The sequence below is a fragment of the Herpailurus yagouaroundi genome, unplaced genomic scaffold (assembly GCF_014898765.1).
Source record: "Herpailurus yagouaroundi ecotype Mexico unplaced genomic scaffold, PumYag 141, whole genome shotgun sequence".
NCBI lineage: Eukaryota > Metazoa > Chordata > Mammalia > Carnivora > Felidae > Herpailurus > Herpailurus yagouaroundi.
The window spans coordinates 2,882,554-2,907,520 of NW_024412396.1; the positions used below are offsets into that span (position 1 = coordinate 2,882,554).

Sequence of the window (24,967 nt, forward strand, 5' to 3'; positions counted from 1 at the left end):
CCCTTTCTTTATGCTTGTGGTAATCATTGATTCAACAAACATTTACTGAGTACCCAGCAAGTGCTGTTCTAGGTGCTAGCATTTGTTAAAGAGAAATCATTTAGTAAGAGAACTTTAATTTTATTCGCTGTAGAAAAGTGTCAGTTTGCCATACCTCTGGCATATCCCACTGAAAAGCTATATGGGTTTTGTTGTTAGATATAATTCACATACCATAAAGAATTACCTTTTAAGTGTACGATTCAGTGGTATTTAGTGCAACATATATTAACCATCATCACTACCTAATTTTATTAACTCTATTTTCATAACCCCCCAAAGAACCCTATATCCATTAGCAAGCCCCCCTAATTTTCCCTCCCTCTAGCCCCTAGCAACTATTAATTTCTGTCTCTATGACTACCTGTTCTGGATATTTCATATAAATAGAATCATACAATATGTGGCATTTTGTGTCTGGCTTCCTTCACTTAGCATAGTGTTTTCAAGATTCATGTTGTAGCATGTATCAGCACTTCATTCCTTTTCATAGCTGAATAATAATTCCTTGTATGGATTGGCCACATTTTGACTATCCATGAGTTGATGGACATTTGCATTATTTCCTTTTTTTTTCTTTTTTTTACTATTAGGAACAGTGCTGCTACAAGCTACATGTTTTTTGTGAGCATACATTTTCGTTTCTCTTAAATACATACCTAGGAGTGGAGTTGCTAGATTATAAAGTAACTAACTATGTTTAACCTTTTGAGGAACTACAGGGCTGTTCAAAAGCAGCTGCATCATTTTACATTTCTGCCAGCAGTGTATGAGGGTCAGTTTCTCCAGATTCTCACCTAACTTGTTACTGTCCATCTTTTTTATTATAGCCATCTTAGTGGGTATGAAGTGGTATCTCATGTTTTTTATTTGCATTTCTCTAATGACTAATGATGTTGAGCATCTTTTCATGTGCTTCCTGGCCATTTGTATATCTTCTTTAAAGAAAAATGCTCAAATTATTTGCCCACTTTTTAATTGGCTTGTCTGTCTTTTTATTATGAATTGTAAGAGTTCTTTATATATTCTGAGTATTAGACCTTTATCATATATTTGATTTGCAGATATTTTCTCCCATTTTGTTGGGTTTTGTTTTGTTTTTTTCCACTTGATAATATCCTTTGAAACAGAAAGGTCCTGGAGATTTATGCCTGTTTTCTCCTAAGAGTTTTATAGTTTCACTCTTACATTTAGGTCTTTGATCCATTTTAAATGAACTTTTGTGTATGGTGTGAGGGAGGGGCCACTTCATTCTTCTGCATGCAGATAATGCATTTGTCTCAGCACCATTTGTTTAAAAAGCTACTCTTTCCCCCATTGAATGGTGTTGGTACCCTTGTTGAAAATGAATTAACCAAGAATGTGCAGGCTTGTTTCTAGAGTCTGAAATCTATTCCATTGATCTATATGGATGTCCTATGCCATTACTACACTGTGTTCATTACTGTACCTTTGTAATAAGTTCTGGAAGTGGGAAGTATGAGACCTCCAATTTTGTTCTTTTTCAAGATTGTTTAGCTACTCTGGGTCTTTTACATTTCATATGAATTTCAGAATCAGCCTGTCAGTTTCTGCAAAAAAGAAAGCCAGAATGTTCATAGGGATTACATTGAATCTGTAGAACAATTTGGGGAGGATTGCCATTGTAACAATACTAAGTCTTCCAAACTATGAACACAGTATGTCTATTTATTTAAGTCTTTGATTTCTTTTAACAATGTTTTGTAGTTTCCAGTGTATAAGTCTTAGATTTCTTTTATTACATTTATTCTTAAGTATTGTTTTTGCTATATTAAATGGAACTTTCTGCATTTTGCTTTCAGAATGTTCATTGCTATTGTATAGAAATACAATTGATTTTGTACATTGATCTTGTACAAGTTTAACTAAGTTTAGTAGCCTTACTGAACTTGTTTGTTTAGTTCTAACAGGTGTGTTTGTGTATTCCTTAGGATTCTCTATATACAAGATCATGTCATCTGCAAATATAGAGTTTTACATTGTCCTTTACATTCCAGATGTCTTATTTTTCATTTTCTTGCCTCATTTCCCTAGCCAGAACCTCCAGTACAATGTTGAATAGAAGTGGTGAGAGCAGACATCCTTGTCTTGCTCCTGATCTTCGGGAAAAGCTTTCAGTCAGTCATGATAAATAAGGTGTTAGCTGTGGGTTTTTCATAGATTACTTTTATATCATGGATGTTTAAACACTTGACTCCACACCATCCATGTTCTGTCATACCTCTGGACTTGGCACTGTTTCAGTCCAAATATCCAAGAAGCTTTCCTTGACTGTCTCCAAAAGAGCAGATCCTTCCTCCTCAGAGCCAATGAAGCACTTTTACATCTCCACGTTTTCCACGTAGGATTGTAATGATTTGTCTCACAGTCTTCAGAGCCCTTGCAGGGAAGGACCATGCTCCCTCCCCCAGAGCTGAGGCAGCACCAGACAGTGGGTAAACAGCAAAAAATGGTTATGTGGTGGCCAGGCTAGGTTGACCGAATGAGAGGAATGAGAGTGGCCTTCATGTCGCTTAATGTAACTTAAGCTTAGAAATGTACCCTGTATATACTTTTAATTTTCCTCTGAATAACCCATTATGGCTCGTAGTTGTGAATCCAACGAAAACATTTCTACAGTGTTTCATGTTCGTGAAAGTAGTCACTTCCTTATTTTCCTAAAAACGATCTCCAAGTTCCTGGGTTGTCTTCTAAACTGACTACAGGAGAATTAATATTTACGTGGTGTTTAGAAATATTTTCTATCTGGTGTACAGGAAGAAGATTGCAGGCTCTCAGTTCTCAAAATCTGGCTACTCTACTTACTTAAGAGTCACATAACCTTGAATAAGTTACCTTTTCAAACCTCAGTCTCCCCATTTGTAAAACCCTAAACCATGAGAACTGTTTCTCATGGGGTTATTGATCAGGCAGGGTCCAGTGAGATTATGTGGTTGGTGAATTTTAGAGCAAGATGCCAGTTGTGTTAGTTATACATGCTGACCCTTTTCACCTAGATTATGAATTTCTTAGGGGTGAAGGACTATGTTTTCCCCTGTGCTTCACTGATACTTCTTGAATGCTTTCATTTTCGTTGTCTCTACCTTTTTGGTTGAAGTCAGAGAATCTGGTTCTCTTTCAACTACGCTCCTACAGGAGCTGCTCTAACTTCCTGAGTGTTTTTTACTTTTTTTCCCCTGCCCTTCTTCCAGCAGTGTACAAAGACTGGATTTGCTGGAATGCCCCGTTGATACCATTCCTCACAATATGTACTGGACGATGTCATTAGTGTGCGAATAACTCCTTGTACTTCCAAAAAGTACAGAACTTTCTTACCTACCGTCAGGTTGGTTTTCACCGAATCGCTGGAGACAGTAGTATGATCTCTCATTTATCACTGGGTCTACCCAGAACTAAAAAGTGAACATTGGAATCAGTTACATTGTTCACAGACATTGTTCTACAGAATGTGGGGTACACAGTACATAACTGTGAAGGAACTAGTGGAGTTGAAAGAGCAGCCAGAAGGCCGGGTTTTGAGTCCTGGCTCTGCCATCTAATGGCAGATCCTTCCATTTCTCTCATTTCCATGTCCTCAGTAGTTAAATAGGATAAAAATAACAAAACCAATTTCAGAGGGCTGTGAAGATTAAATGAGAAGGGTTCTTATGAGTTCTCCACTAATGCAATTAGTATGGAGACCCCAGCAGCATGGCTTAGTTCACAGAGCTTTGGGCCTTAGATTTGGATTGGCAGAGAGGAAGGAGATAGGACCCTGGGTGCTGCAGGAATCTGTGGAGAACAGGTCTCCCTTCTCTGGAAGAGACTGGCCTCAACACTTCAGTTTCCCCAAGAATCTTTTCCAGGACTGCCTCACCCATTTCCTACCTCCGGGCCTTTGCTGTCCCTATATCCTTTGGGTCGAAAGCACTGTACTTTTCTCCTAAGCCTTTGCGTGAGGGTTTCCTGACTCTGAGTGAAGTCTCACCTGCTTCAGGATGCAGCTGTTTAGTGCCCCAAACCACTGGTCTCTCTCCTCATTACTATTCCTAGTATTAGATGGATCTTAAGGTCCCTGAAGGATGGCCTATGCCCTAAACATCCAGGATGGTAACTGGTTCGTAAGTTGGGCACAGGAAACATTTGCTGAAAGAATGAACAAACAATAACTTTTTCAATGTCTATCATGTGTCAGGCTTTTGTGTTTTTAAATTGAGAAAGAGTTCTTGCCCTCAAGGAGCTTACCATCTAGTGGTAAATCAGTTTAAGAGACATGTATAAATACATTATCTTGTTTAATCTCCCAGCAACCCTTGAAGGAAGCTGGACGTTAAGAGATTTGCCCAAAGTGGTCAAGCCAGGCCAGGGCTAGTCTGAGAGGCAGGTCCTGGCACTGATGTGGAAGACCTAGTCACCTACTGCCAACTCCTGGGGTGCCTTGAGACTCCTCGCTTCCAAGGGTAATGCCTAAAGATTGGAAGGGGTTAGAAAGGTGGCCATAGTGTGCATCAGTGAAGAGCTCCAGCTCCAGGATCTAATTATGTCCCAGCTCTGTCACTCATTAGCTTTGTAACCTTGAGCAGGTTACTGAGTCTCTCTGAGCATCAGTTTTCTTATCTGTAAAAGAAGAATACTATAGTGGGCATCCATTGTTTTTACCTGCACAACATCCTGTCCTACTTCTGCTAACAACACACAGTTGCTGCCTTCTGTCTCCCCAGTTGTCAGTAATATGGATGGGGGTGCAGCCATGTTAACTCAAGTTAGCCAGTCATTTGCTCTCTGGAAATGACTCTTAAGTGGAATGACCCAAAGATGGAACCCCAGTGGAGGTCATTCATCCAGATGAAGTCATACTTCCCAGACTAGGGAGCCTGTCTGGTTCCTGACCTTTCATGACTAGTTCCGCCTCTTCTGTGAGCTCCCTACTACAACCTGCCCCACCAAATCCCTCTAATAAATTCCCATTTTCGTTTAAGTTTATTATGGTCAGTTTTCATTGCTTGCAACAACAAAAACTTTTAATTGACCCAACACCTACCTTGCAGTGTTGGAAGGGACTAAATGATTAAGTGAAGTTTGTAAAGTGCCTAGCCCAGTCTTTAGCTGCATAGCAAGCCATCAGTAAAGGGTGGTGGCTGTCTGTAAAGTAACATGGGGTGGGGGGGAGGGGGGAAGGCCCAGGGGAAGGGGGAAGGGAGATTGTTGCTGATTTGGGTTCCACTAAGAGAAACCTTCCCCGAAGAGACAGTACAACAGAAGGGAGGGAAGTCCAGGCTATGATATGCTCATTTATTCAAAATGTCTTTATTGAAACAGAATGATAGAGCAAGAAAGAACGAGGTCTGGGAGGATGTCTTTGGGCACAGGATGGAGCCCAGACCTAGTGGTTACACTGTGGAGCTCGCTCCCTGTCCCCTGACTCTTGCCAAGGAAGTGAACACAAAGCAGCAGGGAGGAGATCGGGGTGGGGACAGCCCTCTGAGCTCTCCTCGGTGGCTGGCATGAGGTGCCTCTGAGCCTTCTGGACAGCCCTGCCTTCCTCACTCAGTCCTCCCAATCGGTTTGCCAGGGCCTTATACCACCTTTCCGTACAAGCCAGCCTCCTGCCAGGGTGCTCAGAGGCCACTCAGAGGGCAGGGTTGGGGGTGGCAAGCAGTGGGACATGGTCACAGCGGTTAGGGGGTGGCTGCCGCAGCAGGGAAGGCCGGCGGCACAGCTCCCCATCCCGCAGCACTTCGGGCAGGAGTTTGCGCTTGGTCTCCGGCAGAAGCATGATGCTGAGGATGCAGAGGAGGGCACAGGCCGCCAGCACCACATGCTGCAGGAAGGCTCCGTGGCCCATGTGGAGGCGCTGGGCTGGGCCACTCAGCCCTCCAAGAGCTCCCAGTGCCATGATCAGGCCCAGGCCTCGGCCCCTGGGAGAGATGGAGGAGGCACTCAGCCTCTAACCATGGGCCTCACCCCAACCCTTCTCCAGCACTTTCCCCTCCCTCCCTCAGGCCCTTCCTCAGCCCCAGCAACACTGCGCTCACCGGACAGTGGTAGGGATGACTTCAGCAGCGAGGAGGGTGCTGAGGATGCCAGCAGCTTGGGAGGAGAAGAGGCCAAGGACAGAGAAGGTGGTGATGGCAGCCTCATTCAGATCTGGAGGGCCAAGAGGGAGGATGTGAATGGAACTGAGGAGATCACGTGTGGCCTAGTCCCTGGCTTCATCCCCTTGGTTCTCTGATCCCATGGCTCTAGCCAGGTGGGCTCTCTGGGCATCCACTAATCGACTAGGGAGAACAGACAGGGTTGTGTGGTCTGGTGGGGAGGATTGTGGAAGATCTGGGCAGGGTCTGGTCTGGACTTGGGAGGTAGTGGCCAAGCCTGCCTGAGGCACCTCTGCTGGGGTTCCTTTGCTCAGCCCACACTGTGGGGAAGGGAAGATGCTCACAATCCCACAGGCCCAGCAGGACCAGGGACGCAATGCCAGTGAGGGTCATTGAGAGTAGCAGGATGCCCCGGCGGCCAAATCGGTCCACGGTAACCCCCAGGAAGACGCAAGCCAGGGCTGCTGTGCCACTGGCCAGCAGAGAGCACAGGTAGAAGTCCGATGGGCTCCCTCCTCCTCCCACAGGCTGGTAGCAGTGGCGAATGGCATGGGCAATAAAGCTGTGAGAAGGGGGACAAAGCAAACAGCAGTGTCTGAATCCCCATCCACAGCCTTCCACCACCCTGGCTGCCCTTGGCAGGGGTCCTCAGGCCTTCCCCACCCAGCCAGCCCCCATTCCAGCTACTGGCCTGGCCCTTGGCTCAGACACCCAGGCTCACTTGGTGAAGCCCAGGATAAGCAGATTTTTCCAGATGTTGCGGTAGTTGAGGAGGGAGGCGAAGGAAAAGGAGGATGTTGCAGGGAGAGGGCAGGTGTTCTCCAGGTCTTTGGGAAAGAGAGAGGAGCTGTCTGTTAGAAGAAACAGCTGAACCCAGGGTCCTCCACATGGGTGGTGGGGACCCTGAGAGGTGGCACAGCTGTAACCGTGGAGAGGGCACTGTCATGTGTACATGTGAAGCATCACCTGTAGGGACCCCTGTCTCTTACCCTGCAGGGCCTCCTGGGCCTCCTCTCCCAGCATCTGCCCATGGGGCCGGTTCCGCTCAGCCAGGATCCTCAGCACGGATTGCGCCTCCTCAATCTGTCGCTTCACTATTAGCCACCTCGCAGACTCCAGAAACAAACCAGGCCAGCTAGGGGTGGGGGTGGGGGTGCACTCTGAGGTCTCCTGATCCAGGGGTGGGAAACTCCCACCTCTGAAGGGCTAGGGCTGGCTGGGGCAGGCCTGGACAAAGGGCAGTGGAAAAGAGGAAAGGTCTCCAGGCTAGAGCCAGGCTGGAGATAGAGGTGGAAATGGCCAGACAACAGGTGGAGGATGATACTAACCCATAAAACAGGAAGAGGATGCAGGGAGCGGTGATCATTCGCTGAAGAAATCGCCAGTCCTTAGAGACAAGGGCCAGGCCCAGGAACAGGAAGTGCCCCCCCACCCCCACCAACTCCCCTGCCAGGGCCACCCGAAGCCTCTGGGTTGGGTCGCACAGTTCCAGGCCTAGAGATACAGCAGGGACAGGGAGGAGACGCCAGGGAGGAAGGAAGCATGGGAGAGAGGAGAAGAAAGGGAGGGAGGACAGAGAGCAAAGTCAGACCCAGAGTGGAGACTGTAGTCATCACCTCCCACAGACTAACCTCTGAGTGGCAAAGAGTGGAGAGACTGTTCAGTCCTCTCTCCTCTCCTCAAACTTGGGAGGGCTCAAGGGTCAGAGTCCCTGGTGGGTTCAGCATTCCCAGTTTACAGGGCCTTTCACATCAGGCCTCTTATTTGACCTTCATATCAACCCTTGTTCAAGGACATACAGCTAGTCAGGATTTCATTTTTAAATAAAGCTCCATTCCCTGACAGCAGTAAGTCAAGGGCAAGGAAGGCCTTAAAGATTGGAGGGCTGGCAGGGAGGGGTGTGGAGAAAAGCAAAGTCCCTGGATCCTTCAAAGGCTGGGGCAGAAAGGCAGCTGAGATCCTGGACAGCTGAAATTGGGGACTGAAAAGGGACTGAGGGGATCCTAGGGGGCAGTGGGAACAGCCTGGGAATGCAGACAGGCAGGCATGAGCCCCAAGGGAAGGACATCTGGGAAGTTGCCACTCACGCATTAGGTAGACACCAAGGTCAACTCCGGCAAGCAGAAAGCCCAGGAGGAATCGGAGGGCCATGACACCTGTGGAGGAGCCTGCGGCAGCCCCTCCCACTCCGCAGGGGCCCACCAACCCCAAGGTCAGCAGCACAATCCCTCGACGGCCAAACCTGGAAAGTGGGGAGGGCCTCTGGTCACCCAGACTCCCTGGGAGAGGAGTTGCTGGGTGGAGCCCAGCTGCCCCCTTCAAACTTGGAGGTATGAGGACTGGGGTAAAAAGTTGGACTGAGGCTAGAGAAGATGGGAAGGGAAGGGGACCATGGATAAGTGATGTCTGGCCACTGGCCACTGGAATGTAGTTATGGTTCTGCAGGGGTGGGACCATGGACTCTTGTGGATGGGGCTATTGGTCAGAGATGAGAGCATGGAAGTGAGACCAACCATTAGAGGGGACAGGATATTGTTTAGGAGACTTAGAACCATTGATTTCTGGGGATAGATTGGTTAGTGGGGATAGAGCTTGTCTTGCTCATACTGGTCAGGTCAGTGGGGATAAAGCTTGTGCTCATACTTGTCAGAGGAGATGAAGTCACTGATATACGGGGTTGGGACTATAGATCTCTGAAGGTGGGGCCATTGGCTACTTATGCATGGGGATAGTATTAGTGAAATGTAGCTATTGATCTTAGGGGACTGATTGATTTGGGGGGATATGGCCATTGTTCTATGGGCTGTTTCATGGGTCAATTAACCCATAATGATGGTCAGTGGGGATAGGGTCCTTTGCCAGAAGATCCACTGATCCATGGGACTGGAACTATTTATTAATACATGGGGTAAAAGTATTGATCAATGGGGATGATCATTAACCTTTGAAGATTGGACAAATGATCTTTGGGGATGGGGTGGGAACATTAGTCCTTGGGTGGATGGGGCTATTGGTCAGTGGGGATGAACCTATGGGGATATGAATTCATGGGGATAATCCGTAAGCTGGGGGGGTCACAGACCAGAGAAGCTGAGACTATTGGTCAGTGGTGATGGTCAGTGAGTATGAGTCAGTGGAGGACAGGACTACTGATCCTTGACAGGCTGGACTATTGATCTTTGGGGATAAGACCACTGATCTATGGGGATGAAGATAGGGGTCACTGATCATTGGGAAGGGGGACTGATCTCTGAGAGTGAAACTACTGACCCACACAATGGGGCCATTTTTCCATGGGGGTGAGCTTATTGGTTAATGAGGCTAAGGGTACCGAATTTAGGAAACTGAATTATTGGAATTTGGGGATGAGGGTATTATTCCATAGGAATGATGCTATTGGTCTATGGGAATGAGGCCACTGATGCATGAGAATGGGCTGTTGGCCTGTGGGTATGTGACTATTAGGCAGTGAGGATAGGTATTGATTTTAGGGATTATTGACTGTTGGGTTGTCTTTGATCCGTGGAAGTTGAGCTATTAACCCATTTGGATGGGACTGTATATGGGTGGAGATGAGGCTAATAATCTATGAGGATGATCAGTGGAGATGCAATACTTGGTCAGTGGTGATGGTGTCAAGAATTAGAAGAATTGGGAGTTTTGATCCCTGGGAAAAGCTATTGGTTGGTGGGGATAGGCTGTTGACTTTTGAGATAAGGCCATTGATTCATGCAAATTGGGCTTTTGATCTGAGAGGATCTAAGAGCACTGAAGACCCATGAGGATGGGACTATTAATCTCTGGGGGAGGGGGTGCTATTGTGGTCATTGATCTATGGGGTTTGGACAACTGGCCCATAAGGGTGGAGTCATTTGTTTGTAGAATTGAACTATACAGGTCAGTGGGATTGTGGCTGTTGATACTTAGGAATTAATGTAATGGTCTATAGGAATAAGGCCCTCGAGATAGAATCCATCATGTGGACGGGGCTATTAGTGGGGATGGGTCTGTGAAGATGGAGAGGGAGGTGGTTAGTGATGACAGGCACAATAGAGGAGGAGCTAGGACTTTTGATCTGTGGAGATAGTTTTTGATCAGTGGGGATGGGGCTATTGTCTTTGGAGATTAGCCACTGATCCAAGGATATGGGGATGGGGAATATGTGGTAGTGTCCCCTTGTGCAGAAGAGGTATGGAAGGAGTATTTCTTGATGGGGAGTGAAGTTGAGACAGGGATGGGCTGCATATCATTGAACAGAAGTCCAGAAGACTGTAGAGTCCAGCGGATCCTCTTCGACCTCTTGGAAAGGCCACTTGCCTGGGCTAGCCACCCTAGCACCCCCTCCTCTCTACTTGCCCCATCCCCACGGCAGCCCTCACCTGTCCGCCGGGTAGCCCAGGAACAGGTAGCCAGAGGCAAAGCCCAAGATGAAAAGGATCTGCTCCAGGATCACCTGCCAGCCCAGGTCACACACTAGATCCCACTGGGGATGTGAGAGGGATACAGGGGGCTTGAGGCCCTTTGCTCCGCGCTCTCGGCCCGCCCCCAGACCCGCGGCCCAGCAGGCTGCCTCACCTGGCCAATGGCGTTGGTGGTGAGCACCGGCAGACCGTTATAGTCCCAGTCCTTGAGACAATGGTTGAAGTCCGGCGGGGCAAAGCCGCTGCACGAGGGGTCCGTACTGGTGGCGACGCGGCTGGCGGCGCTGGCTGCTAGGGCCGCGCTGGCGACGCTGACGCCGCTGGCGTTAGGGGGCTGCTCCCAGCCGGAGGCGTTGGGGGCGAAGCCTCCGTAGTGGCAGTGCAGTGGGGGCGCCAGGGTGAAGATGGGGTCCGAGGCCATGCCCAGCGCCACGAAGAGCACGGGCAGGCAGCAGAGGCCGAGCTGCAGCTGCTGGCCGCCACCCAGCGCCCCCACCTGGGCGAGCAGAGCTTCAAAGCTGAGGGGGCCGGGGGGCACGGCCAGCGACAGGCTGCTGCCCATTCCGTCGCCGCCCGCGTCGCCCTCCCCCTCCCGCTCCCTTTCGCGCTCCCGCTCACCCTGCAGCTGCTCCGTGGGCACCGCATCTCCGAGGGTCCCGACCTGCTGGGGGGTGGGGGGAGAAGGGTGAAGCGGAGAAAGCCGCAGAGCAAGGGAGGAGAGCCGGCGCGAGGAAGGCGGTCAGGGGCCGGGAGTGCGCGGGAGGAAAATGCCAGGCTTTCGGCCCGGGTGCGGGGGGATGATGGCGTAGCCCCGGGGGCGCGGGCACTTACTCCGTTGGGGCTGGGAGTGATCTCTACAGTGCTGTCGATTTTGCTGCCGCCCCCGCCATTGGGCTCGGGGGTCCCGGTGGCCACCCGGGGAGCCAGCTTGCCGACTGCGGAGGCCTTGTCGGCCCGCACCAAAAGGATGCGCTGTCCTTTGGCCCAGTGGGGGCACCGATGCCCGGATACAGAGGCTGGAGAGACCCCGCTCTGCAGCTCTGCAGCCGCGGGCGCCTCCTTCGTCTCTGCGATCTCTGCGCTGCTTTCCCCTCCCCTTCCTCCAGACTCTCCTCCCCTTCCCACGTCAGCAGAACCTTCGGTCCAGACTCTTCGTCAGAGAGAGGAAGGGGGGGCCAGGGCCCAGGGGCTCTGTCTCCGTTCTCTGGGTCTGCGGGCCATTGCGGTAAAAGGAAAGAAAGCTGAAGGATAGTAGCTAGTCCAGGCAGTTGCCAGAGATACCTCATTTGCTTCCAATTCTTCCTCCTCATTCATTCATCCAACCATCCATCCATCGTTCCATGCATCCACTCATTCATCAGTAAAATTTATTAAGCATCTATTATGTGCCTGGCCTTGTGCTAGGCTTTGGGACATAACAGGATGGACAAGACCCACCTTGGAGTAGCTTACTAGGGAGACAGCCATTTATACTGGCGACTACAGTACAGGGGATGAACATGGAGGGCTGGGCTGGGCTCTGTACTCAGCCCTGGCTGCAGTCCTCTACAAGACCACATCTCTGGGTTTCAGCACCCCCACCCTGGCGGAGTCTTCCTCATCCTCAGCATCATTTGTCACTGTTGACCACCCCTTCCTCTAAACACTTTCTTTTGTGGCTGCTAAGTCTCACACTCTCCTGGTTTTCTTTCTCTTGCTCCTTTTTTCTCCATGGCAGGCTCCTCCTCCACCTCTTCACCATCATTCAGTGTCTTCGAACCTGAGGCTTGGTCCTGGGCCCTCCTCTCATTTCATTGTTCTTTCCACCTTGGGATCTCACCCATGCTCACAGCCTCGGCCTCATTCACCCCCAATGTAAACAATACAAACCTAATCCCTGGATTTACACCTCTAGCTCACACCTCTCTTCTGAGCCCCAGACCTATGTAGCCATCTCTTATTCATCTTCTTAACCTTGGGTGACTCACAAGGACCTCAAAATCAATACATCCAAGACCAAACTCACGCTCTTCCCCTGTAACGTCTTCTAGTGCTTCTTTGCCTTGTGAATGGTACCCTCACCATTCAACTGTGACCATAAGTTCAAGGTGACAGCCCTTACAAGGACTCCTCCTTACCCCCATATCAAATCGTTTACAAAACCCTGTCCATTTTCCTTCCTGCATAGTTCTCAGATACTCTGCTTTTCTACCATTAGTCAAGCTACCTGTTGCACAGACTACTTGGGCCTCCTAACTGGTGTTCTGCATCCACTGTTTCTGCCCTGTTCCCTTATCTGTATTTATAGTGCAGATGGAGTGTTTGTTTTTTTTTTTCATAATGCAGATCTGTTCATGTCCCTTTCCTGCTTAACAGCCTTCAGTGGCTTCTCCTCACCGACAAGGTATAAATAAATACTAATGTTCCAGGAGCCTCATACATGCTCCTGCAGGCCTGGTCCCATGCTCCCTGGTGCTCCACCTCGCTTCTTTCCCCAAACTGCACTCATCACACTGGACTTCTTTCAGTTTTTTTTTCAATGTCACAGGGCCCTTGGACAAGTTAATCTTTATGGCTTGAAGGCTTGTCCTCTCCTAGTCAGTTCTCCTCATCCTTCAGCATATTTGCACATTTGTCTCAGAGAAGCCTTCCTTAACTCCTAGAATTACTACTCAAAAGTGTGACTTACAGACTAGAGCTCCCAGCTCATCCAGGAGCTTGTCAGAAATGCAGAATCCAAGCCTTTGAATCATAATCTCCATTTTAACCAGATCCCCATGAATAGGTACATTCAAGTTAGAGGTACACTTCTCTAAGAGATTTGATACCTAACAGGTACTTGATTCTTCATCTAAGGTAAGGGCTATAGAGGAGTGTCCTGTTAGTCTCAGCCAGGAAATCCATTGCTTCTTCTCTCCACTGGACCGCACTTCCAATTTGCCTCCTCTGTTCAGAAAATTTCCAGATATGAGAAGCCTTCCAATACATTAAGCAGCTTCCCACTGCTCCCCTCCGCCCGCCCCCCCCCCCCCCCCGGCTCATTTCAGTATCTCTTTAGGATTTACTTTGGTGCTGTCACAGTCAGCATTCCTTGGGGATTCATTTGTCTGTGTCCTTATGTCTGCCCTGGAATTATAATCCCTTAACTTTATGTGGCTCTGGGCCCTTCACATGTATTATCTTGTATGGCCTCTCAACAACCCTGTGAGACCATTATGATCATCCTCATATTAAAGATAAGCTCAGGACTCAGAGGGACTCACAGGATTTACCCACAGACACATGGGTACATGGCAGATCTGGGACTTGCACTGAAACCTCTGACTTGATTTCCAGGTTGATCGCTTTACATTCTTCCTGGGAGATGGAGGACAGCCCTGTTATAAGTCTTCAATACATAGTGTGCATTTTGGTGACCCCAGAATCTGGAAGTGAGTTTTCTTTAAGGGTGATATGAGAAAGAAGGAACCCAAAATGGAGAAGGCAAATGCATAGAGGGTGCCAAGAGACCTGAACTGTGACTGAAGCTTGGGGTGCCTCTAATCCAGTCACTGTGCTAAAATGTCATTTGGGAAAAAGCACAAATGAAGCAATGCATCTGTGGCTTGGATTTCTTCCCTGTGGTAAATGGCTGGAGCGATCCCCCATCTAAGCCATGGCTCATCAATTTCACCAAAGCATGAGGACTATGGACTAATTGCATTCACCTGCCCCTCGGCTCTTCTAAAAGAAGGTGTGTCTAGAAAGGCAGTGAGCAGGAGGACTGGGAAGGAAGGTTTAAGGGGCCAGACCTTCTTGGGTTAATCTAAGGCGGAGGGTGCCCAGGCCAGCCAGCAGCACTTTCCAGTTGGCCAGAGCTGTCCTGTGGTGCCAAGCTGAGAACAGGCCTTCACTGGGATGATGTCTTCAGCATGGCACCTTTCAAGGCTCTTGTGAGGCCAACCTCTCCACAAGTGCAACTCTCTAATGACATCATATGATAATGAAGTCTTGGTGGAAAAGCCCCCATCACTAACAGTGTCTGCCTTCTGGGAATGCTAGTTCTCAGACTCTTCTCAGTTCTCTCATCCCTGGGGCCTCAGCTCAGCTATTACTCTCAACCATCCCATCTAAAGTCTCCTTCAACAGCCTCTCCTTCATCCAGTTAGTCCCTCACATCACCCTGTTCATTTCCATTACCAGCAACTGTCAAATCTGTGGCAGGTATTCTTTTTTATTTACTTATTTTAACTGACTCAGTTATATCCATCCCACCCCCACAATGTACCTTCAGAACTGTGCTTGGCACATCATGGGAGGTGAAACCCACCGAATGAATAGTTTTTGGAAAAAAACAGCAAAATCTTCCCCCCAAACCTAAAGATATCCTGCCCACAGTGTGTATTCCATAGGTTTGGCCTAGGGGTGCCAGGCCTGGCCCCTCCCCCAGGTGCCCAAGAAGCAGAGTCAGAGAACCAGACAGCAGGGCTTATTGAGGCCCAGTTCTGTCCTGCCTGCTGTGGGGAGGAGCCCTTAGGCCTCTCCCAGACCTCCACATTCTGGGTGGTCAAAATCATGCCGTCACTTTCAGCTAACAGTAAGGTGCTGATGTCCTAGAGCCAAGAACCAGGACAAAAAAAGGGATCTGGATGGCTCCAGGTTTCAGCCACCCAAATCTCTGGGGGGCCAAGCTTTCAGAGGTGGGTGGCAGTGCAGTGACCAAGAACTTCCACCCCAGGCTGAGGGAAAGAGTCCAGTTCCTCCCTGCCCCAAGGGGCCTGGCACCTGCCCCTGACAAAGCAGGGAATAATATTAAATATAAATAATTTATACAAAATGGCTCGTACAAAAAGCTGTGGGGGGAGGGGGGAGGGACATCTCTGTGAGAGGCTGAGATGACTGGAAGGGGAGAGATGTCCCCACCTCTCCTGGTCCCTAAAAACAGAGCCCTCCTGCCACCCAAGGCCCAAAAGGGGGCTCTGGCAGGCAGGAGAGGGACAGAGCAGGACCCTCAGGGGGCCAGGCTGGAGAGCAGAGTGGTGAACTGCAGGGCCTGCCCTGCCAGCTCTGCCACACGCTGTGTCATCTCTTGGGCCGCAAGGCGGGACGGGTAGCCCAGGGCGGCCCCCTTGACAGCCAGCACAGTGGCTCGCAATGCCTGGCCCAGCGCTGTACCTGCAGCCGCGACCTGTGCTCGCAGAGGGGCGGAGGCTGCCAGCCGGCCCAGGGTGTCCCCAACAAACACCAGGCGGTGAGCGGCCACCACCACCCGCTTGCCATGGGGCACGAAGAGGGGTGGGGGCTGGTTGGCCTGGGTGCTGGACATCAGGGCCGCCACGGCTGCCTGCAGTGCTGAGTAGTGGCTCTGGCACTGCCCGGCGTAGAAATGCAAGAGCTGTAGATCTCCGGTGGGCAGATCCAGCGGCTCCCCTGCAGACAGGGCCTCCTGAGGGCAAGAGGAGTGGTTGGCAGGATGCTCTCAGTAGTGCCACTTTTGCAATCGTTTTCTCCCTCCTTCCCTCCCTCTGTTCCTCATTCTATCCTTTCTACCTGAGCTCTTCCCTCTGCTCATTAGAAAATTTAAATTCTCACAGCCAGTGGCAGGAAAGTGCCCAGAGGTGATGTCAGATAAATCTAGATTCAAACTGAACTTGTTTCCTTATAATCTAAAATGGAGAATCTGGTACCATGCTGTCCAGGATCAACATAATGTAAACCACATGTGTAATTAAAATTTTTCTAGTAGCCATGTTAAGAAAAAGAAACAAACTGGAATGTTTTAACTCCAGATATAAAAATTGTAATTTCAACCTATAATCAACATAAATTACTTAGATTTCTTCTCATACTAAGCCTGCAAAACCTGGTGTGCGTTTTATAGTTACAGCACTTTTTGATTCAGACTAGCCACATTTCAAGAGCCTAAGAGCCGCACATGACTAGTGGCTACCATACTGGATAGTGCAGTTCTAGTATCTGCCTCCCAAGGCTGTGGTGCAGTTAATGATGCAGCATATAGAAAGGGCTTAGAACAGAACACTGTACATTGTGAGCACCATATGAGTACTAACTATGGCTGTGATTAGTGTTGACACATGCGATGTGCTTATTAGCACAGGGTCCGTACTTGGTAAATACCCGATAAACAGTAGCTACTACGCTCAGGACCGGTCCACACAGTTGAGGAGGCCACCTCACTTTCCTGAGGCCCAGAGAGATTATCTGGTGGCTTCAGGGCCCCTGGCTGCTTACTGGTGGAGCCGGGATTAGAAGCCAGGTCTCTTAGGAACCCAGGAATTCACAATTGGAAGGAGCCTCAGAAGTTACCTGGCCTAGCTCTGACCCACATCCCAGAACTCTCTCTGCTTCCCTGGCTGCTCGGTTTTCTGATTCCTCTCCAACACATTCTTTCCCCTCTTTCTGAATTCCTAATACTTTTTCAGGTCCCAGCTCCTTCATGCTGACGCCTCTGTACTCCAGCTCTGGCTCACCGAGCTCTTACCCCCATCCTAATATCTCTCCCTTGATGGTTCCTCTTCCTGGTCCCCCTTCTCTAGCACTGACCCACAGGGTTACCTGCTGCTCCGGTGGCCCCCTCTCCAGCAGTTCAGGATCCCCTGGGAAGGCTTTATCCAAGGGCCTAGATCCCTGAGCTTTATCCATGCCCTGCAGGAGGGATCAGGGTCTCAGTGCAGTGGTGGGGGAGCAGGGAAGGTGGCCTCCCCATGTTCCTGCCCCTTCCCCCTCCGCCTTCCTTCCTGAGGTTTCTTCTGCCATCAGAGATTCCAGTCCCTTGACTCCAGGTCTGGGAGAAGCCCTGGTGGCAGGTCAGATGACTTGGGGACCCTAGGCTGGGTTTAGAAGGAATGTGGCACCAGTACAAGTGGTGGGACCAAGTACTGGCGACCCAGGCCATAAGGTGCAGGGCCAGTGAAGAAAGGGAGGGTCCCTCTGGGTCCCAGACCTTCTCACTCCTCCCCTTGGCTCTCTTGGGGGCATTTCCGTTGGGGGTGTTGGGAGGTGAGCTCACCTTCAGGTGGACATAGTCATATTCCTCGGCCATCGGGATGCCCTCATACTCATTGTGGTGTCCTGCTGGATCATCCTCTACCTCCCCACCTTCTGGATCCCCCTCAACCTTGGGGCCCCCGTAGCCAGGCAGGCGAGGTGGGGGTGGGGGCAGAGGCCGGTCCTGGATGCTGCCCTTTCGGCCTGGAGCAGGAGAGGGAGCTGGGGAAGGGTTGGGGGCCTCAGGAACAGGCAGGGCAGGCAGAGGGCGGCGGGACAGGCTCTCAGCTGAGGGCAAACGGGGCCTGTGTGGGAGTGGGGGGCTTCTGGCCAGAAGCAGGGCCAAGGTGTCCAGGTCATTGGAGGCAGAGGCTCCTGGGGGCTCTGGAGAAGGGGGTGCCTCCGGCCCGAGCAGGGGCACATCATAGATGCCCTCATCAGTGCCTCCACCTTCCCCATCTGCTAGCAGTTCCTCTGGTGCTTCATACAGATTGAGCAGGGCTGATGCCCGTTTCAGGTTGGAGGGGGCAGCGTAGAGGGGAGGCTCTGGTTCCCGGCCTCCCTCCCACTCCAGATCTGGCTCCAGTTCTGACGGTGGCTTTGGGGCCAAAGGCACATCATAGGGAGCTTCATCCTCTTCAGGAGGCTGTGAGGCAACCCGGGCTACAGGGCGGGTAAAGGAGGCAGGGGAGTCGTAGGGGCCACTGGAGGGAACTCGGAGGGCAGTGGGGGGCACATCATAGACCTGGAGAGGGAGCAGAGCCACCAGTTACCCTCAGCCTCAGCAGTGGACCCCACTGAGAGCCCTCTGTTCCCTGACCAACATATACAGACCTCTGGTCCTCACCTCCAAGGCATCTCCAGGGGCAGCTGATTGGGTCCCACTCCCTCTGGGGACCTTGTAGATGGGATCAGGGGAGGGCGGGCAGGGTCCAGGTGAAGGTCCTAAGGTAGGACAGGGCCGAGCTGGGGGTGGTACCACATATACCTGGGGGATCAAGACAGATGCGTGGGTCAGGACCAGGAAGAAGATAATGTATGCCTTACAGGAGCTTAGATCCCTTCCAGCCCCCACCCCGTACCAATGGGGAAACAGAGCCGAGGAAGGGTTGGCAGGCAGGTTTCACATAGTACAGAATCAGTGAAGAGCTGTGGTCTCAGGGATTGCCCTGCCCCACCTCGCCGCAGGCACCAGTGAAGGGGAACTAGGCTCTTCTGGTTTGGGGATGGGAGGGCTCTAGCTCTCACCTCCTGGTCCTCATTGCTGTGCTCTGGGGCTGGATGTGGTGAGCCATGCTGGGCTGGGAGCACCTGGGTGAGGCTGGGCTGGGGTGCGGGGCCAGCAGGAAGGAGCTTCACTCTGTTGGCGGGCACAATGCCCTGCTGGCCATGCAGGGAACAGAGGCACCAGCCGTCCAGCCCACCAGCGCCCTCCCTCTGCAGTACCCGTAGAACATCCCCTCGGCGGAAGGACAGCTCCTGGGGGGACTCAGCGGTGTTGTCGTAGAGTGCCCGAGCCAACTGGGCCTGGTGGGTGAGGTGGGAATGGGGAGATGGGTCTCACACATATATATCAGGTCATGATATTCCTTGCTCAAACATTATGGAGCTCCCCATTTCCCACAAGCTAAAAATGTGACCTCCTGACTCCGCTCTTCCCGACTGGTCCTGCCTGGTCTCCAGCTGCATCCCCTGCATTCCTCCTCTTCCTTTCTATTCCTTGAACTAAAGAAATTCTCACCTCAGGGCCTTTGCACTTGTGGTTTCCTTGACCCAGAACGCTCTTGCCCTGACTCGTCATCTGACTGGCCCTTTTTTTATCCTTAAGTTCTCCTTAAGTGACTCCTTCTCGAAGAGGTCTTTTCTTCACTCTTCTCCCCACCCCATTCTGTGTCATCTCCACTATTGTTCCCTTCATAATACTTTACACTACTTGCCTATTTCATTTCTTATCTATTTATTCCCCTGCCCTATAAGCTCTGGGGAGCAGGGACTGATGTATTCCTAGCCCCTGCAATAGGGCTCCACCTGGAATCAGTGCTCAGTGAACATATATTGAATGAATTTCCTCCAAAGCTTTGTGTACATGAGAAAGCCCTGCTAATGTCTCCCATAGAATCTTCTTCACCCTTCCTGTTTCCCAGTCAGCATCCCCCACAAGCAGAAGGTTAGATTAAGTGGCAGCAGACACCCATCAATCTGAGGGAGACTGGGAAAAATGCAGCCCAGACAGTGCCTAGGCATAAAAAGGAAGAAAACAGAAACTGAAGCAATGCTTTTGTTCTCAGTCTGAGCAAATAAGGTTCTATCAGAGGAAGTTGAGGTTACCATGGAGAGGAGAAAAGTGTATACACTCCAGTGTGTGTGTGTGTGTGTGTGTGTGTGTGTGTGTGTGTGTGTGTGTTGCGGGACTAGCAGACCAACCAAGAGCAAGCATTTACCGTCCTGTTTCCAGTCCTGTCTGGTCGGGACATCTAAGTTTTTTTCCTCCAAGAGTCACATGCTAAGGTGGTAAGTCACAGATATTAAGTGCAAATTATGTATCCAGACACTGTGCAAGTCATTACACTAATCATCTCATCTCATTTAATCCTTAAAACAACCTTATGAGTGGGTGGCTCAGTCAGTCAAGCATCCAACTCTTAATTTTGGCTCAGGTCAAGATCTCATGGCTCAGGAGATCGAGCCCTGCATCGGGCTCTATGCTAACAATGTGGAGCCTGCTTGGGATTCTTTCTCTCTCCCTCTCTCTCTGCTACTCCCCCACTCTCTTGCTCTCTGAAAATAAATAAATAAACTTTAAAACAACAACAACAAAAACAAGCTTATGGTGCTCCTGGGTGGCTCAGTCAGTTAAGCGGCTGGCTTTGGCTTAGGTCATGATCTCATGGTTTGTGAGCTCGAGCCCTGCATCAGGCTCTGAGCTGACAGCTCAGAGCCAGGAGCCTGCTTTGGATTGTGTATCTCCCTCTCTCTCTGTCCCTCTCACTCTCTCAAAAATAAAAATAAACATTAAAAAAAATTAAAAGATAAATAAAAAATTTTAAAAAACAAGCTTATGAGGAAGGAGCCTTCATTATCCCCATTTGGAAAGGAGACTGGGACAGAGAGAGTAGGACTTTGCCTACAACACATGAACCCCAGGCTGCTTGACTCCAGAGTCTGCGTTCTCAATCACCCCCTATTACCTCTCCACAATCACAAACGTAAGGTTCTACTTTTCTTCTTCATATGTTAGTAACTTAACCTCTTGGTTAAGTAGAGTCCATGACTCAAACATGACTCAAATACATTATGAAATCTTCATTATTCCCAATTTCCCTTTGGTAGCCACCCCTCACAGGGCTCTGGTTCCATGTTGTTCTTTGGTAGAATCAAGCTTACACCACTCACAATATCAAAATATATTCTGGTTTGGTTATGTTTGCTAAATGACTGCGCCTGCTGGCAGGATCCCAGGCAGTGGTGGTGGAGAGCAGATAGTTAGTAGTTAGACATAACTACCTAATAGGTAATTCATGTGGGCTAATTCAGTAAAACATCTCAAGCTAAAGATCTCTGGCAGACTGCATTTGGCCACCCTGGAGGAGGCCCTGCTCAACCAGCATGAGTGCATGTTCCTCTTGACTGACATTTCCCTTGGGTGGAGAGGTTGTCCAGCCCTTCATGGCTTGGTGATTTTAACAACAAACTGACTTTTTTCCTCTTGCCTCATTCCAAACTCCTCAAACTATTTTCTGATTATATTTTGGCTTCTAAATGATATTGTTTGGGGCGCCTGGGTGGCTCAGTCAGTTAAGCATCCGACTTAACTCAGGTCATGGTCTCGCAGTTCGTGGGTTCAAGCCCTGTGTCGGGCTCTCTGCCATCAGCGCAGAGCCTGCTTCAGATCCTGTGTCCCCCTCTTTCTGCCCTTTCCTGGCTTGTGTGCACATCTGCTCTCTCAAAAATAAATAAACTTAAAAAAAAAAAAAAAGGATATTGTCCCACAGTAAGAAAACATGCCAACCAGATGACACAAACTCCTGGTTAGGTCCACACTTTTCTAAGTGTAAATTAGAAATTAGTACTTTGGATTAGACAGTGGGTTAAAAGCACAGTTCTGAAGCAGACAGACTTGCGTTTAAGTCCTGGCCCTATCCTTTTCTAGCTGGGTGACTCTGGGTAGGTTGTTTAACTTTCCCAAGCTTCAGTTTCCTCCTTTGTGCCATTTCATATCCATATCCAAATATCCATTTTCAGGGGCACACAGGTGGCTCAGTTGGTTAAGCATCTGACTCTTGATTTCTGCTCAGGTCATGATCTCACGACTCATGGGATGGAACTCTGAGTTGGGCTCTGCACTGACAGCATGGAGACTGCTTGGGATTCTTTCTCTCTCTATCTCTCTTTCTCTCTCTGCCCCTCCCCTGTTCACATGTGTGTGTGTGCTCTCTCTCTCTCAAAATAAATAAACTAGGGCCAGTAAATACTCGATAGATATTAACTGTTATTAGGATCCTGTGAGTTTGATTCGCACAAATGCCACCTCCCACCTCTAGGTAAAAAGAAAAATCTACCTCCTGGGACCACAAAGCTGACAAGCTGACCAGCTTCTGTGCCAGCATCTTTATGTCAGAATACCCCCACCATTTTCAGGCTCTGAGCTAATCTTACCATAACACAGATTGAGGAGCTAAAAGGAGTTTGGTCTGAGAGTGACAATCGAACTCCTTGAGGGGTATGGGAGAATGTCAGGAGCCATGCTTCCAGCCTCATAAATCTCCTTCTCAGAGCACCCATTCAGAGGGGGCCAGAAGGCACACAGCAGACTAGCTTTCCCTGGGGAATCACAGCGTCTAGGGAACGGTGGAAAGGGGACAGAGTTGTTTGAAATCAGACTATAAGGTGCACTGACAGAAAGCAGAGGTGGGGCTGTGGAGAGCTCCTCTTTGTGCTCAGGTCTGAATTCCATCCAATGGGGCCAGACCTCTGGGCCTTACAATTTCGGGAACCCAGGCCAGAGTTGCTGATAGACTGACTGATGATGGGTGTGGCCACCTCTGCTCTACCCCCTCCTCAGGGGCCCAGCTGACTTGTGAGGGAGTGGCTGCCTTAACTGGGGATGGGGGTGGGGTGGGCGGGTAGAGTGGCAGTGGGCCACACACTCTCTAGGAGGCCTCCTCCCACTGTCCCATCATGCCAGCTGTCTCCTCCCTTTGTCCCCAGTCCCCGGAAAGTGGCCAGAAGCTGGCTGACATCACCTCTCCTCCTCCCTCTATTTTTGCTGTCTCCCTAACAGATCTCCTTCTTTGGCTCAATTTCCCCCCTTTCCTCCATACTTCCTCTAGAGAAGGGCCTCTTTGGCCTCTCCTCCTTTCCTGGAGCCACCTCCATTCAGCCCCCTCCCAACCTTTTACTTGCCTCCCAATCACAAGCCCCTGCGACCACCGGTGGCCATCTGTTCCCGCCCGTAAAACAGCAGATAGGACTCGGGCTAGACTTGCCCCCTCCCCTCCATCCAGAGGCAGCCACCAGAAAGAAAAGAGGAGAATGGGGAGGAGGAGGGGAGATGGGGGAACCTAGACCCAGAAGGAGCTGGGGATGAGGAGTGAGAGGGAGAAAGGGAAACAAAAGTGGGTTGGGGGGGGGGGGGGGGGGGGGGGAGACACAGCCTCCCGGAGGAGAAAGGGCCCAGGGAGAGAGACAAAGAGAAAGCAGAAATAAAAGTGACAGGAGTGCAGGGCAGACCGTGGAGGCCAATAGCCCGCATCCTCCTTTCCCTGGTGGACTCACCGACGTGGCTATGGCCATGGCCTTGGCCTCCTGTGTGGCCTTCTCCAGGCCAGGCTCGGTTTCGCTGAGTTCAGCAGCGGCCGACCCGCACCATGGAGGCGGCCCCCAGCTGCGGCGCCTGAGTCGTGGCCTCCGCGGAGGTTGGAGGAGGAGAAAGAAAGCCCACAAAACTCCCCAAATGGGAGGCAGCTTGGCCGGGCAGGAGGAGGAGCGGGGCGGGCCGGGGCGTCGCTGCGGGACCTCATCCAAGGGCGCGCGCTCGGTGCTGTCCCGGGGGCCACGGGGTTGGCCAGGCCCCCGGAGCTGCCTGCCCTAGGCCGCGGAGGGACCCCGGGTCTGCATGGCCCGAAAGCTCCCACCCAGAGCTGGGGCAGGCGAGGAGGCGGGAGCTGGGGCCGCGCTCGACGACTCGCCAGGCCGCTCAGGACGGCCCCGAGGGCTGGGAGAAGCCGCAGAAGCGGTTGGGCTGGACGAGCGAGTTCAGAGGCCAACCCTCCCCACCCGGGGGCCGCGGCGGAGAGCGGTGCTCCCAGGGCTGTGGTCGGGGAGGCCCGGGGCCCTGCGGCGGCCCGGCTGCGAGGGGGTGGGGCGAGCGAGCGCTGAGACGTTCGCCCCTCTTCAAACTCGCCCAAGTTGGCGAAAGAAGGCCAGGCTGGCGCCGAAGACCTCCGAGAGCGTGGCCGTTGGGCTGCGTTGCCCGAGTGGTTGCGTTCGGCCCAGACACTCGCACCCCCCGCGGCAAGGCGGCTTCACACTCACGCACACTCTCCCTCAGGACGCCAGGGGCTGGGGGGGCGCCGCGACGGAACCTCGCTCCCCGCACGCGGGCTCGGCCCGAAGGGGCGGGACGGCCTTCCTCGCGCCGTCTCGGGGCCCACCCGCGCGCCGCCACACCTCAGCCCGCTCACGCGCACCCCTGGCAGGGCCCCTCGGCGCGCCGCGGAGCTCTGGGCAGCTCCCAGGTGTCTCTGGGGACGGAGAGGAAAGCCACAAAGCAAAGGAAGCAGCAAAGAGAAGGCGAAGGAGGAGCAGGGGCCAGGGTCCTGTGGACTCGCCTGGAGTGGGGTAGGGGGAACACTGAAGGGGCTGCGAAGGCTCCGGGGGGTCGCGCGTGGCCTTCGGGCTCAGCCCCCACGCGCAGTTCCCCTTCCCTCCCCTTCCCGGGCTCCTGGCTCCCTCTCAGGGCAGTTTCTTCCTCCTCCCCTCGGGCCCTCTCAGCTCCGGCGCGGGACTCAGTCCTGGGGATTAAAAGAAAGGAGGGAGGGGAAAAGGGAGGGGAAGGGAAGGGGCGGAGGAGAAAGGAGGACGATCCCTCCAAAGGCGGGTGTTGAGTTTCAGCTCGGGACCCTCGGGCCAAACTGCACGCCCCCTCCCGGGCCCTGTACGCGGCGCCTCTTCCTCTCTCCGTCGCGGAGGACCTCCCGGTCGTGTGGTCTGCTTTCTCCCGGGAGCTTCCCTCACCCCGCCACGCCCCCGCTCTGCCCGGCCAGCCCCGCGCCGCTGTCTGCCTCCCTTTCGTGAGCCCCACATCTGTCTTTCCCTTGGGAGGGAGCGCGCTCCTTCTCCTTTCTGGGGTCCTCAGCGGAGCGTCTCTTCTCTCTTGGCGTTACCACCGCAGGGGTGGCAGGGGTGACCGGCCGTTCTTGCGGGGGACAAGGACGGGGAGCTGCG

General features: G+C 51.6%; 2 protein-coding genes across 6 annotated transcripts; both read right to left on the reverse strand.

Annotated features, from left to right (window-relative positions):
- Positions 1 to 5,317: 5,317 nt before the first annotated feature.
- Positions 5,318 to 13,868, reverse strand: SLC22A17 (solute carrier family 22 member 17). 3 transcript variants are annotated; one of them, XM_040476682.1, is made up of 12 exons: positions 13,798 to 13,868; positions 13,224 to 13,480; positions 11,387 to 11,765; positions 10,710 to 11,216; positions 10,514 to 10,617; positions 8,222 to 8,376; positions 7,463 to 7,628; positions 7,124 to 7,269; positions 6,856 to 6,961; positions 6,425 to 6,696; positions 6,075 to 6,186; positions 5,318 to 5,957 (listed from the first exon to the last, which is right to left on the reverse strand). In XM_040476682.1, exons 4-12 carry the CDS (start codon positions 11,115 to 11,117, stop codon positions 5,669 to 5,671), a joined length of 1,758 nt encoding a protein of 585 aa, XP_040332616.1. In that variant the 5' UTR covers positions 11,118 to 11,216; positions 11,387 to 11,765; positions 13,224 to 13,480; positions 13,798 to 13,868; the 3' UTR covers positions 5,318 to 5,668. The 3 variants fall into 3 exon arrangements, with proteins under 3 accessions (XP_040332616.1, XP_040332615.1, XP_040332617.1); XM_040476681.1 differs by having other exon boundaries at positions 10,710 to 11,219; XM_040476683.1 differs by lacking the exon at positions 13,798 to 13,868 and having other exon boundaries at positions 6,479 to 6,696; positions 10,710 to 11,219.
- On the reverse strand, positions 13,798 to 24,646 carry EFS (embryonal Fyn-associated substrate). Of its 3 annotated transcripts, none has more exons than XM_040476685.1 (7): positions 23,297 to 24,645; positions 18,770 to 19,048; positions 18,369 to 18,509; positions 17,544 to 18,266; positions 17,090 to 17,179; positions 15,689 to 15,959; positions 13,798 to 13,891 (listed from the first exon to the last, which is right to left on the reverse strand). In XM_040476685.1, the coding sequence occupies exons 1-7, from the start codon at positions 23,312 to 23,314 to the stop codon at positions 13,881 to 13,883; spliced, it is 1,533 nt and encodes a 510-aa protein (XP_040332619.1). In that variant the 5' UTR covers positions 23,315 to 24,645; the 3' UTR covers positions 13,798 to 13,880. The 3 variants fall into 3 exon arrangements, with proteins under 3 accessions (XP_040332619.1, XP_040332620.1, XP_040332618.1); XM_040476686.1 differs by lacking the exon at positions 13,798 to 13,891 and having other exon boundaries at positions 14,728 to 15,959; positions 18,770 to 18,881; positions 18,968 to 19,048; positions 23,297 to 23,311; XM_040476684.1 differs by lacking the exon at positions 13,798 to 13,891 and having other exon boundaries at positions 14,728 to 15,959; positions 23,297 to 24,646.
- Between the last annotated feature and the right edge of the window lie 321 nt (positions 24,647 to 24,967).